The sequence below is a fragment of the Hypanus sabinus genome, chromosome 4 (assembly GCF_030144855.1).
Source record: "Hypanus sabinus isolate sHypSab1 chromosome 4, sHypSab1.hap1, whole genome shotgun sequence".
In the NCBI taxonomy this organism is placed as follows: Eukaryota; Metazoa; Chordata; class Chondrichthyes; order Myliobatiformes; family Dasyatidae; genus Hypanus; species Hypanus sabinus.
In genome coordinates, this window is record NC_082709.1 from 12541304 (window position 1) to 12559483 (window position 18180).

Below are 18180 nucleotides of genomic sequence, written 5' to 3' on the forward strand. Positions count from 1 at the left end.
ACCATCAGGTCGCAGACTCATGCATAAATACAGGACGGGGAAACAGCTTCTTCCCTCAGACCGTTAGGCTTCTAAACTCCCTGCTGCATTGCATTCAAAGTTTCACCAGATATTTTGTACTGTGCCCCAAAATATTTAATTTATGCTCTTTATTTATCTATGTGTAGTTCTTTTGTAGATATAATTCTAGCTTTCCTAAGTTATGTGTACTACTGTGCTTTACACCCTAGTCCAGAGAAATGTTGTCTCATTTATACATGTATATAGTTAAATGACAATAACCTTGACATGACTTAAAACATGTCCTCTAGTTTTGGACATATCATTGGAAACGGACTTTGGCTAGTTGCCCTGCCTTTGCCTTTCAGCATTTTATATACCTTTGTGGGGAAGAGCTTCAGTCTAAGCTCCGATAGCCACTAGACATGGGGAAGCTAAGTGCTGAGTGCAAGTCTCTGAAACACTTGATGTCTGTACCACTCAAAGCCACCACTTGAGTGGAAATGGTGCTTTCTGTATGGGATAAGACCAGGAGCAGAAATAGGCCATTTGGCCCATGGAGTCTGCTCTGGCTGATCCAATTTCCCTCTCAGTCCCAATTCCCTGCCTTCTCCCTGTAAACCATCATGCCCCGATCAATCAAGAATCTATCAACCTCTGTCTTAAATGTACCCAAAGACTTGGCCTGTACAGCTGCTTGTGGCAATGAATTCCACAGATTCACCACTCTCCGGCTGAAGAAATTCCTCCTCTTCTCCCTTCTAAAATGGACATCCCTCTATTCTGAGGCTACGTCCTCTGGTCTTAGGCTCCTCCAACATAGGAAACATGCCCTTCACATCCACTCTAGTGAGGCTTTTCAACGTTCAATAGGTTTCAATGCGGTCACTCCTCATTCTTCTGAATTCCAGTGAGTACCAGCCTTGACCATCAAACACTTCTGATATGACAAGTCTATCAATCCTGGAACCACTTTTGTGAACCACCTTTGAACCCTAATATTGCCAATGTCTGGATCTAATAATACAATGGATGTAAAAGAGTCATGCACATTTTTTTTAATTCCTGTATATTTATTCATTTATTTATTTATTATTGAGATTCAGTGCAGAATAGATCCTTCCAGCCCTTCGAGCTCGCCACCTAGCAATCCTCCAATTTAATTCTATCCTAATCACAGGACAATTTACAATGACCAATTAGTCTACTAACTGGTACGTATTTGGACTGTGGATTGAAACCGGAGCACCCGGGGGAAACGGATGTAGTCACGGGGAGAACATCCAAGCTCCTTACAGGCAGTGGCGAGATTTGAACCCAGGTCACTTGTATTGTAAAGCACTATGCTGACCACTACACCACCGTGCCGTTCTTTTTCTTTGAATAAAGTTTATTTTTTAAATAACTGTTTTAAAAGTTCGATAAATTCCAGTTGATGAGTTTGACAAAAGAAATGAGAAGACTTTACCAGGGTCAACAGACTCCCCAAGGTTCAAAGTTCAGGTAGTCAAGTCAAGTCATTTTTATTGTCATTTCGACTGTAACTGCTATGTCCAGTACATAGTAAAAATGAGACGAGGTTTTTCAGGACCATGGTACATTATCAAAGTATATGTTATAAAACTCTGAGATTCGACCTCTTCAGACAGACATGAAAGAAAGAAAACCACGGAAGTCATTCAAAGAAAAACGTCAACCCCCACGTACAAAAGAATCATGCAAATGGCAACAAGAACATCAAACTCAAACCCCAACCCCTAACAAGAACATCAAACTCAAACCCAATCCACCCGTACAAAGAAATAAAACAAATTGCACAACTGGCAACACGGACAAAAACCCAACCCCCCCCCCCATGGGTATTTTTAAGATTTTTAACCATACCAATGGGTATACTTAAGACCCCTTGGAAAGTGCCATGAGTTGAATAGAGCAGAGAATGTTTATGAGTAGCAGGCTTCTCTTCTCTTTGCTTTTGAAATAAAACTATAATTCTGATACTTACTTTTCAGTCCACCCTCAGAAGGGGCTTGGAATTTTGCACAGTCCAATGCGATGCAGGCAATTGGGATAATGGCATTTGGTAAGCATTTCTACATATCAGTGTCCATTCAGATGTTTAGTTATCTGGTGTAACAATCTGTCTTCGATCAAATTGTTTCTTCAGGAAGTGTTTTTATACCACTTGAATTTTATGTTTCTGTAGTAAGATATGCACCCTATATAAACTGATTCAAATTTAGCACTTGAAAGCCAATTTGTAAATATATTTGTGAATTCTGGTTTGTTGATGATTTTGCCAGAAAATAGGTACAAACGTATTTAAATTAGTAATTCTGCTTGACACCCCACCCCACCCCAGCATGGATACTTAAATACATTTGACATATTTACAGTGGTAATCACGTATTGACTAGTTTTCTGAGGTAGAAATGAGGTATTAATGAGCTCATACATGGCCTAAAGGTTCACACACAGCTGAGAGGAGAAAATAAAGCATCAGAGGAGCATTCAAATGGAAGGAGGAGGAAAACGCAAAGAGAGGGGTCTTCTGTGGCCAAAGCTACAGGATTCTTGAGAGATTTCACAGTGCTAATCTTCACTGGAAAAGTAGTAAGAACAGCCATTCTCCAGCACTTGTGACAAGGAAGCACTAAAAGAGCAGTTCATGCATTTTGGAGGGAAATCCTTCAGGCAATCAAAATTATTGACAATGCTATCGTGTGAGAAAAATGATAAGGACATACATGGTAATTGGTAGGGCATTGAAAAATGCAGTAGAACAGAGTGATCTAGGACTAATGGTGCATAGTTCCCTGAAGGTGGAGTTTCATGTGGATAGGGTGGTGAAGAAAGCTTTTGGTATGTTGGCCTTTATAAATCAGAGCGTTGGGTATAGGCATTGGGATGTAATGTTAAAATTGTACAAGGCATTGGTAAGGCCGAATTTGGAGTATTGTGTACAGTTCTGGTCACTGATTTATAGGAAAGATGTCAACAAAATAGAGAGAGTACAGAGAAGATTTACTAGAATGTTACCTGGGTTTCAGCACCTAAGTTACAGGGAAAGGTTAAGCAAGTTCGGTCTTTATTCTTTGGAGCGTAGAAGCTTGAGGGGGGACTTGACAGAGGTATTTAAAATTATGAGGGGGATAGATAGAGTTGACAAGGATAGGCTTTTTCCATTGAGGGTAGGGGAGATTCAAACAAGAGGACATGAGTTGAAAGTTAGGGGACAAAAGTTTAAGGGTAACACGAGAGGGAATTTCTTTACTCAGAGAGAGGTAGCTGTGTGGAATGAGCTTCCAGTAGAAGTGGTAGAGGCAGGTTCGGTATTGTCATTGAAAGTAAAATTGGATAGGTAATGGACAGGAAAGGAATGGAGGGTTATGGGTTTATCGTGGGTCAGTGGGACTAGGTGAAAGTAAGCGTTCGGCACAGACTAGAAGGGCCAAGATGGCCTGTTTCCGTGCTGTAATCGTTATATGGTTATAATATTACCTCAACATTTTCTCCATAAAATTAGCAATTCTAAGGCTGAAATGTGGAACTAGAAGAATCTTTTGCACAGCCCAGTGCTGAATGCACAGCATTATTAAATTGGAATGTCTGCAAATGAAACCTATTTTCTCTGCATAACTGAAGGAAAGTTAATCAGCTGGCTTTTAAGGATATTAGCAGCTCTACTATTCCTTACAGTGTGCACTAAAAGGAATAGAGGTTTGGGTGTGGACACTTGTGCAAGCAAGCCTTTGAGATATTAGGGACTCAGTTTCTTATTGGGAATGATCGAAGGTTGTGCTGTTACGAAATTTTAGATCCGGACACTGCAATTTGTTTAAGCTTGGCCATTAATTATTAGACCAGCTTTGGTTTATTATTTCTTGTTTTGCTGGGATTTAAATGTCATCCTGTCTTAACAACTATATCTACCTTTGATAGCATTGGTCATACTTTGGAAATGGAGGGTGGCTGGAAATTTCAGAGCCATCTTTGGGCAGCTTTTCATAATGGTAAAAGTTATTTCCTGTTTGCTAGAAAGAATAGGTTTGGCATTATATGGAATGTTTTCAATTGAAATGTGAACAATGGGTGTTTTATTTCTTTTTAACTGTTTAGTTAAATAATCTATTTATTTTCAGGAAATGGATTTAATAACCTGGTTCATTCCATCCACATCTAAAACAACTTGAATCCTTTTCCCAGTTATTATCATTTATAATAAACAGCCACTGTTCATCGGATGTCAACTTAGTAGAGATTCCAGTGTTCTTATTATATTTTGAATGCTTTAAAAGAGAAAATAAAATATTTCTATATATCAGCAAGTTCCTGAAAGGATCCTAGATGATCCATAAGTTGTTCATCTTTAGTGTTCTGTAGGAGCCATGTGTCTGTTCTCTATCTGCATTGTATTCTGTGTTACACAGTTATAAAGCTTATTACGGTAGTTAGTCACATGTGGGGGTGTGGTAAAAGCAAAAAGTTTTTAGTTACATATTCATGGTTTTGTCTTTAGGACAGTTTGAGATTTGAGCTGGGGAGTGAGTAGGGAATAACTTTTTTGTTGACCACTTAATGTAATTTAAAATAGTTTAATTACGCTGAAGAAACCTTAAGTGTGTTTATTGTGCTAAGGCTGTCTATTTTGTTATATTGCTAGCTTTAGTTTCATTGATATGAGATAGTTGGCAGATGCTGGAAATCCAAAGCAACACACACAAAATGCTGGAGGAGCTCAGCAGGTCTATGGAAAAGAATAAGTTATCAAGATTTTCTGCTGAGAAGGAAGGGGGGAAATGTGTGAACTAAAGGGTTGGGGGAGGGTAAAGAGGCTAGCTTGAAGATGATAGGTGAAGCCAGGTGGATGGTGAAGGTCAAGGGCTGGAGAGGAAAGAATTTGATATGAGGAATTTGATATATAAGTGGACCGTAGGAGAAATGGAATAAGGTGGAGACCTAAGGTGAAATAATAGGCAGGTGAGAAGAAGTGAAAGGTCAGAGTGAGGAATAGAGGTAGGGGTCAGAATTTCTTTACCGGAATGAGAAACTGATACTCATGCCATCAGTTGGAAGGTCCCCAGATGGAATATAAGCTGTTGCTCCTCCACCCTGAGGGTGGTCTCATCTTGGCACGAGGAGGCCATGGATCGACATGTTGGAGGGGAATAGGAATGGAAATTGAAATATTTGACCACTGGGAAGTCCCGTTTATGGCAGCTGGTGCAGAGATGCTCAACAAACTGTCCCCCAGATTACCACAGGTCTCACCAGTGTAGTTTTATCGCTTCAAGATAGTTTGTTTTGCTAGTTTCTCAACAAAGGATCGAATACTTTCTTCGACTTTTGAAACCTTATTATTAGATTGGATCAGTAGGCACATCACACAGGATTAATCCCCCACCCTGTTCTTAGTCTCCAAGCAGTGTTAGTTTGTTCAAGTAGCCGCAAATGGTCTTCAAATGACCAAACAAAATTCTATTAGAAATTTTAAGCTTCAGAAAAATTGGTTCTTCACCTATTTATTGACAACTCTGTGTAATAAATAAATGTCCAGATATTTCAGAGTGAGTTGCAGGACACCTTGAAATGGTGTTACTGGTTTAAATATTGGCTGTTCTATTTGCTACACAGCACATCAAGATCCTTTTGCAAGAAGATGGCAAGGCCTTGTCTACAAATTACTGTGAGCTGTATATCTCCAAAGATGGGAAAGGATTCTTTTCTCCATTCACTGTTGTTGGGATAGTGGGTGGAAGTGTGGGGAGATGTGGTGGGGGGTGGAGTTGGGACAGGGAAGAATGACCATGAGGACAACATTGTCCCAATGAAAACTCCCAACATAATGGGAGCATCGCAGAAGCAATTGCTTCATCCCTGCATTTGTAGCCATGTCCAAGCCTCTTCGAGAACATACAAAGTCCTTATCACAGTCCATGTAGACTTCTTCAGCTGCTCTATCCATTGGCACATGTAGTCACCCCTTGTAAAATAATCAAGTTAGTCAGACAAGGTCGTGCTTTAACAAAGCTGTGCTGGCTATGGGTGGCGGGGTGAGACATGTCTCTACCAAAGGAGGTGTAAGGCACTCCTTCCCTCTGCTAGCCAGCAGGTCACCCTTGGGAAAGGTGTAGCACCTGCTTAGCCCCCTTGTCAGGGTCATGTGAAGCCATGGGAGCAGGTGGTGGATAATCGTATGAGTAGCTGGTGCATATCATAAGTCCTAGTTATGTGGCCACTGACACCAGGCTGGCAATCTCTGAAGAGAATTGATAATGGCTGGGGTCACCCGTCTTGTAAAGACATGGCCCAGAAGAAGCCAATGGCAAATCACTTTTGAAGACAAGTTTTCCAAGAACAATCATGGTCTTGCTCATGTCATACGACACGGCACATAATAAACAAAAGATGCTAACTATTCTGAAACAATCACTGCTGTTCCAAATAAACCCATCCCTCAGCACTTTTTCCCAGTTTCCTACAATATGCTCACTGGCATGTTACAATTCTGAAATAATTGTAAAGGCAATTTACTTCGGAATGGATCAGTTTTCATTCAGACAAAGCAAAGTTAAACAGAAACACATGATCAAGAATCCAGGCAAAAGGTTTTGTTTTACATAGTAGCACTCATCATTGGAATTTGTCTTGCCAAGTTTAGAGTATGTGCATCAATTTATTAATTAACATTTTGTTATCTACTTTCAGCTTTTGTTTCGCACCATAATACTTTCCTAATTTATGGATCACTGGAGACGCCTACAATAAACAATTGGTCCTGTGTCAGTCACATATCCGTGTTATTTTCCCTGATTACTTACTTGATCTTTGCTGGCTCTGCATATGGAACGTTCACAGGATATACACAAGGTAGGACAGTACATTGGCTTAAACTACAAGCCACAAGTCGGACTTCCCAGTGGCCAACCATTTTAATTCCAATTCTGATTCTTGTTCCAAACTCAATCCATGCTCTCCTCTTGTGCCAATATGAGGCCATCCTTAGGGTGGAGGGCAATTCCTATACTCTATCTGAGTGCCCTCTAACCTGTTACCATGAATATTGGCTTCTCTTTCCAGTAAACAAATTCCACCCCACCCCCCACTTCCTCTATTCCCCTCTCTGACCTTTTACATCTTCTCACCTTCCTACTAGTTCTCCTCCTTCCCTTTCTCCTATGATCCACTTGCCTCTCCTATCAGATTCTTTCTTCTCCAGCCCTAGACCTTTGCCACCAACCTGACTCCCCCTATCACTTTCCAACAAGTCTGTTTCCCCTCCCACCATCTTTATATTCTGACGCCTTCCCCCTTCCTTCTCAGTCTTGATGAAAGGTCTCTGCCCAAAATGTCAGTTATTTAATCTTTTCCATAGATGCTGTCTGACTTGCTGAGTTCTTCCAGAATTTTGTATGTGTCACTTTAAACTACAAATTATAGATTTTCTGTCGAGTTTCGTTGATCCATGTCTCAACTGTCAGGAGAAGACTAGTAAAGAGAGCAAAAATGCCAGCTAGTACAGACCAATTATTTTCACTCATGGAAAAATAGTTGTCATGCATTGTACTCTGAATAAGCCAGGCTCAACTGCAGCTAAATTGATAAATTAAAACCATAAAACATGGGAGCTATTCAGAAAAACAAAAGAACATAAGAAATAGGAGCAGGAGTAGGCCATCTGGCCCGTCCAGCCTGCTCTGATATTCAACAAGATCATGGTTGATCTGGCCATGGACTCATCTCCACCTACCTGCCTTTTCCCTATAACCCTTAATTCCCCTACTTTGCAAAAATCTATCCAACCTTGTCTTATATGTATTTACTGAGGTAGCCTCCACTGCTTCGTTGGGCAGAGAATTCCTCAGACTGACCACTCTGTGGGAAAAGCAGTTCCTCTTCATCTCCATCCTAAATTTACTCCTCCAAATCTTTAGGCTATGTCCCCTAGTTCCAGTCTCACTTATCAGTGGAAACAAATTGTCTGCCTCTATCTTATCTATCCCTTTCATAATTTTATATGTTTCTATAAGATTTCCTCTCATTCTTCTGAACTCCAGTGAGTACAGTCCCAGGTGACTCAATCTCTTCTCATAGTCTTACACCCTCATCTCTGGAATCAACCTGGTGAACCTCCTCTGCACTGCCTCCAAAGCCAGTATATCCTTCCTCAAGTAAGGAGACCAGAACTGCACACAGTACTCCAGATGCAGCCTCACCAGTACCCTGTACAGTTGCAGCATAATCTCCCTCCTTCTCTTAAATTCAATCCCTCGAACAATGAAGACCAGCATCCCATTTGCCTTCTTGAAAGCCTGCTGCACCTGCAAACCAATCTTTTGTAATTCATCCACAAGCACTCCCGTCCCTCTGCACAGCAGTATGCTGCAATTTTTTACCATTTAAATAATAACCTGATCTTTCATTTTTCCTTCTAAAGTGGATGACCTTGCATTTACCTACATTGTATTCCATCTGTCAGACCCTTGCCCACTCACTTAACCCTCTATGTCTCTCTGCAGACTCTCCGCATCGTCTGCACAATTTGCTTTTCCACTCAATTTAGTATCATCAGCAAACTTAGGTACATTACACTTGGTCCTTTCTTCCAGATTGTTAATATATATCGTGAACAGTTGTGGGCCCAGCACCAATCCCTGCAGCACACCTCTCACCATTGATTGCCAACCAGAGTAACACCCATGGATCCCAACTCTCTGCTTTCTATTAGTTAACCAGTCCTCTATCTGTGCTGATACATCAACTTCAACTCTATGCATCCTTATCATATGGATAAGTCCAAGTATATAATGTCCATCTGTACCCCTCTATCCTCTGTACTCATTATATCCTCAAAGAACTCCAGTAAATTTGTCAAACAGGACCTGCCTTTGTGGAATTCATCATGTGTCTGACTGATGGATCCATTTCTTTCCAGAAGCTTCGGTATTTCTTCTTTAATGATAGCTTCAAGCATTTTCCCAACTACAGATGTTAAACTAACTGGCCTATAGTTACCTGCCTTTTGCCTGCATCCTTTTTCGAACAGTTTTTTTAAAAATCTCCTACACCAGTCGATTGTGGCTCTTTTTCCCTCTCAACCCCATTCCTGCATGTGTAGCCTCTTGCGTCTCCTTCCTCAGTATCCTTTATACATATTCTTGAACCATTTGTTCTTTGGATAACACAAGAGGACAATGAGGAGCCCTATCTCTGCACTCTTTGGCTTCAAAGCCAGTCAAACAGGGAGGAAAAGACCATGACTAAATTAATGGCTGTTTCTTTTCTCTTGTTCAATATTTTTATTAATTTCTCCATAGAAGAATACAGTGTTCAAGAAAACACATATTATAAAACAAAAGAAAGATATAGTACATTATATTTGAATCACGTTAACATACTCTGTATTCATGTATATTAGATTAATTTGAATGTTGAGATATGAATAATTGTATATATAAATTATATATATATATCTTAAATTTATATGATTATGAATTTATATTTTTATATATAGATTTGTATTAATTTCTATATACATTAAAAAATCTAAACCCACTACCAAAGCCGAAGCTGTTTGGTTAAGAAAAAAAGGAGAAATGACCTTATCAGATAGTGAAATATGCTATTAACCAGCATCTATACTTTAACAGGAAATCAAAGGTTTTGAAAATAATTCAAAAACAGTCCCCACAAATTTTGAAGATCTTGGTTAGATTCTGAAATTGAACAATGAATCTTTTCTAAATTTAAGGATGCCATGAAATCCTGTAACCACTGAGTGTGATTAGGCAGAGCAGCATCCTTCCATTTAAGCAGGAGTGCCCTGCTAGCCATAAGAGAGCTAAATGCCAGAATGTGCAGGTCAGATGTCTTCAAAGTGATATCTTTCCCTCCAATAATACCAAATAAGGCCGTCAAAGGATTGGGCTTAAAATTTACATTAAAAAGTACAGAAAAAGTTTAGAATACTTCCTTCCAATATTTTTCAAGACTTGGGTGGCTGTTTCTTAGATCTCAGTGTATTTATGGATCTAATCTTATGGACATTTTGTTACCCTCCAAAAATGGTCAGAGGTCAAAGAGGGAGCTGCAGCTACAAATTTATTGGACCTATGTTTGATTACATGATTGAGAAGAGAAGCCAAGGAGTGAGATGCAAAGATCAAAACTGTCGTAGTTAAGCAAACAGGTTTCTGAATTTTATGTATGAGATGACTGAATGTAAAAGCAATGAGGTAGTGCTGAAAATTGCACGGATCATTGGAGTTATGCTGGAGCCATACAAGAAGTACAAAACTGGCTTGATCACGAGTTCCATGCCAAGAATGAGTGTTATTCAAATCAAACTTTTAGTCATTGGACAGAGAAAGATGATTTTTCTAATGAAGATTTCCAGCATTATGAAATATTGTGAGAATGTGGGTGATTGGTTTTGCACAATTTCTATACAAACAAAAAATTGCTGGCTGGTGGTGCAGAGACATCAGCACCGGACTTTGAGGCGATCAGTCATGGGTTCATATCCGGCTGGCCCCTTGCTCACTTTCCATCTGTGCTGCGTTGAGCTAGCAACTCAGCCTTGCAAAAAAAGCAGACACACAGTAAAGAAATGGCAAAAGTGCTTCCCAATACGCCACAAAGCACAAAACTAACAACAATTTACAAAAAAAAATAAAAACACAAAATGCTGGCAGAACTCAGCAGGCCAGACAGCATCTATGGAAGGACGTAGTGACGACGTTTCGGGCCGAAACACATCACCACCTCCTCCCTGTCTGGCCTGCTGAGTTTTGCCAGCATTTGGTGTTTTTATTTATTTCCAGCATCTACAGATTCACTCGTGTTAACAATTTACAAAAATTGGAAATTAGAAAAGTCGAAGTTTTGTAACTTAGTTTATTAATCCTGTAGATGACCTTTAAGCCAAGGACTATAACATTTGTAATTCAATTTTATAAATTAAAAAAAGGATTTGATTAATTAATATTATATATGCCTAAGGGCACTAAGTGACCTCTTTATGCATCATGATTTCTTTGATATTACATTCTATGCATTTGGATGTTTTAGTGGTACATAATGGTATAAAAAGCATCTCACCTGCTTTGACTGCATGCAGTTTTGCAATGGCAAGCATTCTAAAGTTGATGATGGCATTTTAATTCAAATACTGAAACCTGAAAAGGTTTTTTTAAAATTGAGAAGCAATGCCGTGAGTATTGACATGAAGCATATGGTGTTTTTGCTTGATTTGATATGAAAAGAAATTACAAAAATATTAACCACAGCTTTGCAGCACTTCAAGATAATGCAAGACTTTTTTCTGAATGAAAGAGTTACCTTAGAATGAGAATGTATTTCATGAGGAAGAATCCTGGCGTATTTACTCATTTCAATAAAATATGTAAATCATTCTGGAACTCTGTTTTTCAATCAGGAGATCTATTTGAAAATTATTGCAAAAATGATGATTGGGCTACCATTGGAAGGCTTCTCTATGGACTAACTACTATTTTGACATATCCAATTGAATGCTTTGTGGTCCGTGAAGTAAGTTAAGTTTATTTTGAGACTACTTTTGTGAATTTATGACAGAGATTTCCAAAGTAACTTAAGGAAGGCAAACGCAATGTTAACATTCTTTTCAAGAGGATTATAATACTAAAGCGAGGATGTAATGCTGAGGTTTTATAAGGCTTTGGTCAGGCCACACTTGGAGTAATGTGAGCAGTTTTGGGACCTTATCTAAGCAAGGATGTGCTGAAATTGGAGAACTTCCAGAGAAGATTCATGGAAATTATCCCAGGAATGAAAGGATTAACCTATGTGAATATGAGGAACATTTGATGGCTATAGCCCTTTACTCGTTAGAGTTTTGAAGAATGATGGGTGACCTCATTGAAACCTATTGAATATTGAAAGGCTGAGATAGAGTGGATATGGAGAGGATATTTCCTATAGTGGGGCAATCTAGGACCAGAGTGCAAGGTTAAAGGGTTAGAAGGCAGGAGAATGGGGTTGAGATGGATAATAAGTCAGCAATGATGGAATGGCAGAGCAGACTTGTTGGACTAAATGGCCTCATTCTGCTCATATGTTTTACAGTCTAACTTTGTTATACACAATAATAATGTTTCTTCCGCCAAAAAACTAGATGAAACCTATTTAAATACAATATAGGCAGAGAGAAAATGGTGCTCTTCAAATTAAATATTTTATTATGTTCACTTCTAGTGGTAATTGTTTCCAATAGTCATTATCCATTGTGATGAAATATCCAATGTGTATACAATTTTTTTTAGAAAGGTAGAATGTTTATTGGCATGGTCAAGGGTAATATCCAATAAGGAGGTTTATTAACATCATTAACTTCTTTAATCACAAGACCATCTACTTCCACATTTGCAACATAGCCAATGTCTCAGTCCAGCTGCTCTCAAAACTCATCTGCAGTGGCCTTACCATCAGATTTTTCTATTTCTGCGCCATTGACCAGTTTTCTCCCGCCAGCCCACACACCCCTTGTTTTTTTCTGGAAGCTTGAGCTCCTTCGTGTCTCTGCTATCCAAGTTCCACCTCCCATCAGGTTCCCTTCACCCATTTATCTGTTGACCTGAACTGCCTCCTAGTCGAGCAAGATTGCGGCTTTAAAATTGCTTTGCAAAGCATCCTTTCCCAGATTACTTCTGTGCTCTTCCAGTTCTCATTCCTTGTGCACACAGAATTTTTAATGACCCATCTTTGACAGAAAGACAGACAGACAGACATACTTTATCGATCCCGAAGGAAATTGGGTTTCATTATATCCACACCAACCAAGAATAGTGAAGAAATATAGCAATATAAAACCATAAATAATTAAATAATAGTAAGTTAATCATGCCAAGTGGAAATAAGTCCAGGACCAGCCTATTGGCTCAGGGTGTCTGACATTCCAAGGGAGGAGTTGTGAAGTTTGATGGCCACAGGCAGGAATGACTTCCTATGATGCTCAGTGTTGCATCTCGGTGGAATGAGTTTGGCCGAATGTACTCCTGTGCCGAACCAGTACGTTATGGAGTGGATGGGAGACATTGTCCAAGATGGCATGCAACTTGGACAGCATCTTCTTTTCAGACACCACCGTCAGAGAGTCCAGTTCTACCCCCACAATATCACTGGCCTTATGAATGAGTTTGTTGATTCTGTTGGTGTCTGCTACGCTCAGCCTGTAGCAGCAAACATGATAGCACTGGCCACCACAGACTCGTAGAACATCCTTAGCATCGTCCCGCAGATGTTAAAGGACCTCAGTCTTCTCAGGAAATAGAGATGGCTCTGACCCTTCTTGAAGACAGCCTCAGTGTTCTTTGACCAGTCCAGTTTATTGTCCATTCGTGTCTCCTGCTGACAAGCCCTTAAAAATAGGAATTGCATCCCCAATGTTCTTTGACCATCTAGTCAAATGTTAAGGACCTTTTCGACCAATGTTTTGCTCAACAGTGTTGAGAACTCATTGTTAAAATATTTTAACAGGTTGTAGATATGAGTGGCAGCTCAGGTGTTTAGATAGATAGATAGATAGATACTTTATTCATCCCCAAGGGGAAATTCAACTTTTCATTTTACTTTTCATTCTTAATTGTCCTAAACCGAGCAGAAATTATGAGTCAATAACATTAATGGATCAAGAGTCATACAGGGCGAGGATGACAGATATCCTTCACAAAATCAAATTGATAGTCTTTGTAATAAACTAATATTAATGGTTACCATTACTGAGACCAACTTTCCTTTTCAATTCTAAGTTATTTACATATTCAATTTTACACATTAAATATGCTATATTAACAAATTCCATTGAGATAAACTTTAAAGAATTTATGATCAACAAATCAAATTTTAATTTCTTTGAACTGCTTTCCCACAATTCTTCTTTGTAAGACAAATAAGATTTTTTTTTCTTAATCAAATAACTCTCATAGGAACAGTAAACATGATTTGGTCATAAAATCAAAGCAATGAAATCCAAACTCGCTGTAAATGTTTTCCCTTTATTTAAAGCTAGCAAATAAATTGCATTTTTCACCACACAAACCCAACAAACCAAGACAACATGACACAGATTAAGGTGTGAATTGTTTAAACTAAGCATCACTTGCATTTTTGCACCATTGAAGCACAAGCATTACACAAATATGCTGAGAAAGTTCAAGCAGTTATGGATCCCAAAGGCCAAAAGATATGTCACAGTTACAGTCCTTTTTAGGAATTGTTCATCACTGTGACAGGTTCTGCCATACTGTGCTCCACCCTTTAAATGCATTACTACAGATTGGGAAGAAATGACAATGGACAAAGCAGTGTGAGGTATCTTACAAAAAGATAAAGGAAAGGTGAAGTCAGACACTGTGGTCACACATTATGATCCAGATCAGCCAGTGAAGCTTGCCTATAGTGCTTTGCTTTACATATAGGTGCCGTCATGCCACATGTTATGAGTGATGGAAGCGAACACCCCATAGTCTTTGCATTACGTTCCCTTACTGCTGCAGAGCAAACTATGCACAGATTGACAGAGAGGCTTTAAGTCTGGTTTGGGGTGTAAAACATTTCAACTAGTACCTGCATGGGAGAGAGTTAACCCTAATTACTGATCATCAACCGCTAGTGTCCCTTTTCAGTCCACAGAAGGGTGTTCCACTAACAGCAGTAGCATGAATGCAGAGAAGGGCTCTGTTTCCTGGAGGACACGACTACAAGATTGAATTGAAGAGCACAATAAGTGCTGGAATGAACTTGCCCAGGAGCCCAATGGCAGCAGTGCGCTGCCACGGAGCCAGTTCAGCACTGAGACGAGTGCCAATGGCTACAGGCCGCAGCTGCAAAGTTGGTTTGGTGCTGAAGTGAGAAAACCTCACATAGTAGTGAGCTGAAGACCAGTTCATCCTTTGCCCTCAGCCTTGATGCCTTGATCAATCATGCAAATAGTGAAAAAAGTAATCAAAGACACATGGAACATGAACTGCAGAATGCATGAAATTGTACAAAACTTTGGGAATTCTATGCTTGTGTCATTCAATAGTGTTCTCCGTGATTCAGACCACTTTAGCACCTTGTTTAGAAATACTGTAATTAAGACAATAGTTGACCTGATGAAAAATTTTAGTTATTGCAGAGTTTGTCCAGCTCAGAAAAATTTCCATGTCCAATATCCCAAGTTTTATGCTTGTTACTTATTTCAAAATTTAGGAATTTTAAAATATTATTTGTGGGGTCAAAGTATTACAAATACTTAATCTTATCCATAAACTCTAATCTTTATTTTGTGTCCTGTAGAAAGCTTAAACATTAGCCGAACATTGTACTTTTCCATTCTTGTTTGTACTCTGTAATAAGGCGGTAATGCGATTAAGTCTCTGACAGCTTAATAACATAGCTGCTGCATGCCAGTTGGCCCATTGATCTCATACCTCAGTGTGTTAGCAGAGGACAGAATGAAGACTGTGCTAGAGGAGGTGCAGCTTCCTTTGAGGGTAGCAGTGAGCACAGTTGCTGTCCAAGTAGTATATTCATCCTTTCAAACAGATAATTAAATTTACATTTTTAATCAAATACGAGCTTTGCCAGACATAGAGTCATACAGCATGCAAGCAGGCCTTGCCCATGCTGCCCTTGAAATGATCTACGCTCACACTATTTACTTAAATGCATTTTCAGCTTGATCCTGTCAGCTCTGCATTCTCTTTATATTTCCCCTTCCACTTCCAATCACTCTGTTTTTGGTTGATTCCTTTTGCAGGTTTCTTGGTTAATTTCCCCTTTCACCTGTCTATCCAGGCATGTGGTTCAGTTCACATGGTCTGCTAAGCCATCACAGTTTCAGAACTGAATGACCTCACCCTTTCTGCATGATCACCCCCGTCCTCACCCTTTCTGCATGACCTCCACCTTGTTCTCGCCTGTTCTGTACAAGCTCCACCTTTTTAAGTCCACTTAACCTCCCTTCTGTTTTCACCTTTTCTACATGAGCGCCATTATGCCTTCACTCTTTCAGATCCACATGAGCTCCATCCTACTGCCCTCCTTTCAGATCCAATGAAGAATTCAAATAACTCTAAATCTCAATATAAGTCAGATAATCTGTGTTTTTGTATTCTCATTAATAGTTAGCATAATGTTTAACTGCTTGTTTTGATGGCTGAAAAATCAGGTGAACTTCATTTGGAAAGCTTTTCATTAGTTTTGATAACAAGGCTCTCTTTCATCCACAGGTTATTGCAAACTTCTTTTTCAATGGAACCCTGACAACAATATTTCATGTTGTTGTGACATTCTGCATGGTAGCTGTGGCTATGGCCATTTCACAAGGTATCGAATGCCTTGAAATAGTTTTGGTATTAAATGTGAGTAATAACATTTTGCTTTAAGGACTCTGTCATTGCTCCATATAAATTTAATGTTACTCTGAAATCCCTCAAGTTAAACTCAGACCCAAAATTTCAAATCTTATTCCTTCTTTTGGATTATTTATAGCCTCTTTTCTATTCTTAAATTAATCCAGCCATTTGCCTTCCACAAATTCAAACAATCATGCATTTCTCCTCAACCTAATATGTCTGCAGCAGCCATTCCAGGTAGAACTCCAATGTTCTTCATTGCCTCTGCTGGTACTCTATCTCATTGTAACCCTACAGCCAACCTCCTCTATGTGACCTTTACCCTTTCAACTGCCACAATCTTTAGCTATGCATTTTTGCACAACAACTTCACCACTGTCTTCATGTGGGAAACCCTGTATTAATGCAAAGCTGATGGCATGAATGTATGAATTATCTTACTAATACATTGAGAAAGAGTAAAAAGCAGTATCCAAATCCAAATCTGTAAAGGGATCACGTTATTTATTAAACAAATTCTGCCGTCACCAGTCCTTATTCTATATTACTAACTGTCCATGCTAAGCTTAGTTTTAGAATCCACTTATAACAGCATCAATACAACGTTTATTGTTCACGAAACATACAGTATATGCATCTATCGATATGCAGTATATATGTCAGACTGTACACTCAGTGGCCACTTTATTAGGTTCACCCATACATCTGCTCATTAATGCAGATATCTAATCAGCCAATCATCCAATCATGTGGCCGCAACTCAGTGCATAAAAACACGCAGACATGGTCAAGGGGTGCAATTGCTGTTCCGACCAAACAACAGAATGGGGAAGAAATGTGATCTAAGTGACTTTGATTGTGGAATGATTGTTGGTGCCAGAAAGGGTAGTTTGAGTATCTCAGAAACAACTGATCTGCTGGGATTTTCCACACACAACAGTTTCTAGAGTTTACAGAGAATGGTGTGAGAAACAAAAAACACTGAGTGAGTGGCAGTTCTGTAGGTAAATGTTAATGAAAGAGATCAGAAGAGAATGGTCAGACTGGTTCAAGAGAACAGGAAGATGAGAGTAACTCAAATAACTATGTGTGCAGAAAAGCATTGCTGAATGCACAACACCTGAAACCTTTAAATGGTTGGGTTACACCGGCAGAAGACCATGGACATGGAACGGTAGGCATCTAATGAAGTGGCCACTTAATGTATTCAACTAAAGAACAACATGGCCAGTTCTGATAAATAGAGGGATATAGGTAATTAACCAATATTGATAGTTTTTCAAGTTGCTACTATTATTTTCTGTTATTAAGATGTGCTAAATACATATGTAGAAAACTAGATATAATATTCCCCCCATATTACAGCCATTCATTAACAGAACCTCTCTGCGCCTTGTCACTTTGATTACAACATCTTGATGTCAAAATCAGACCTCCATCAGTTGTTAAACCAGTGAGTTCTGTACCCTGATTCCTATTCCCAGAAGGAATAGTATGATTTTAGGAGGTAGAAACAAACCTCGGGCTTTTGTGCAAAATAGAGACGAGTGAAAATGACAGCTTTTTTTGATTTCTGTAAATTGACTTCTTTATTATAAAAATTATAAGTTTTGAAAATGGACAGCTGATTTGCTATGTCTTATTTGGCATGACAGCCCCAGATTTATTTCAAATCTTCATGAGTATTTAGTCATTTAAAAAGGGAAATAGAGAGAAAAGAAATCAATAAAAAAGAACAACTTTTCACTCTGGCTTTACGAAGTTCAAAGTAAATTTATTATCAAAGTGGGCATGCAGCATA

The 18180-nt window shown here is 39.1% G+C and overlaps 1 protein-coding gene across 2 annotated transcripts in view; it reads left to right on the plus strand.

Annotated features, from left to right (window-relative positions):
• slc38a11 (solute carrier family 38 member 11) overlaps window positions 1–18180 on the plus strand; it is a 76531-nt gene that overhangs the window by 57039 nt on the left and 1312 nt on the right. For both annotated transcript variants that reach the window (XM_059966048.1, XM_059966047.1), the window contains 4 exons: window positions 2013–2083; window positions 6709–6870; window positions 11438–11550; window positions 16254–16385. In XM_059966048.1, coding sequence (XP_059822031.1) covers window positions 2013–2083; window positions 6709–6870; window positions 11438–11550; window positions 16254–16385 — 478 coding nt within the window. The remainder of the gene's footprint in view (window positions 1–2012; window positions 2084–6708; window positions 6871–11437; window positions 11551–16253; window positions 16386–18180) is intronic.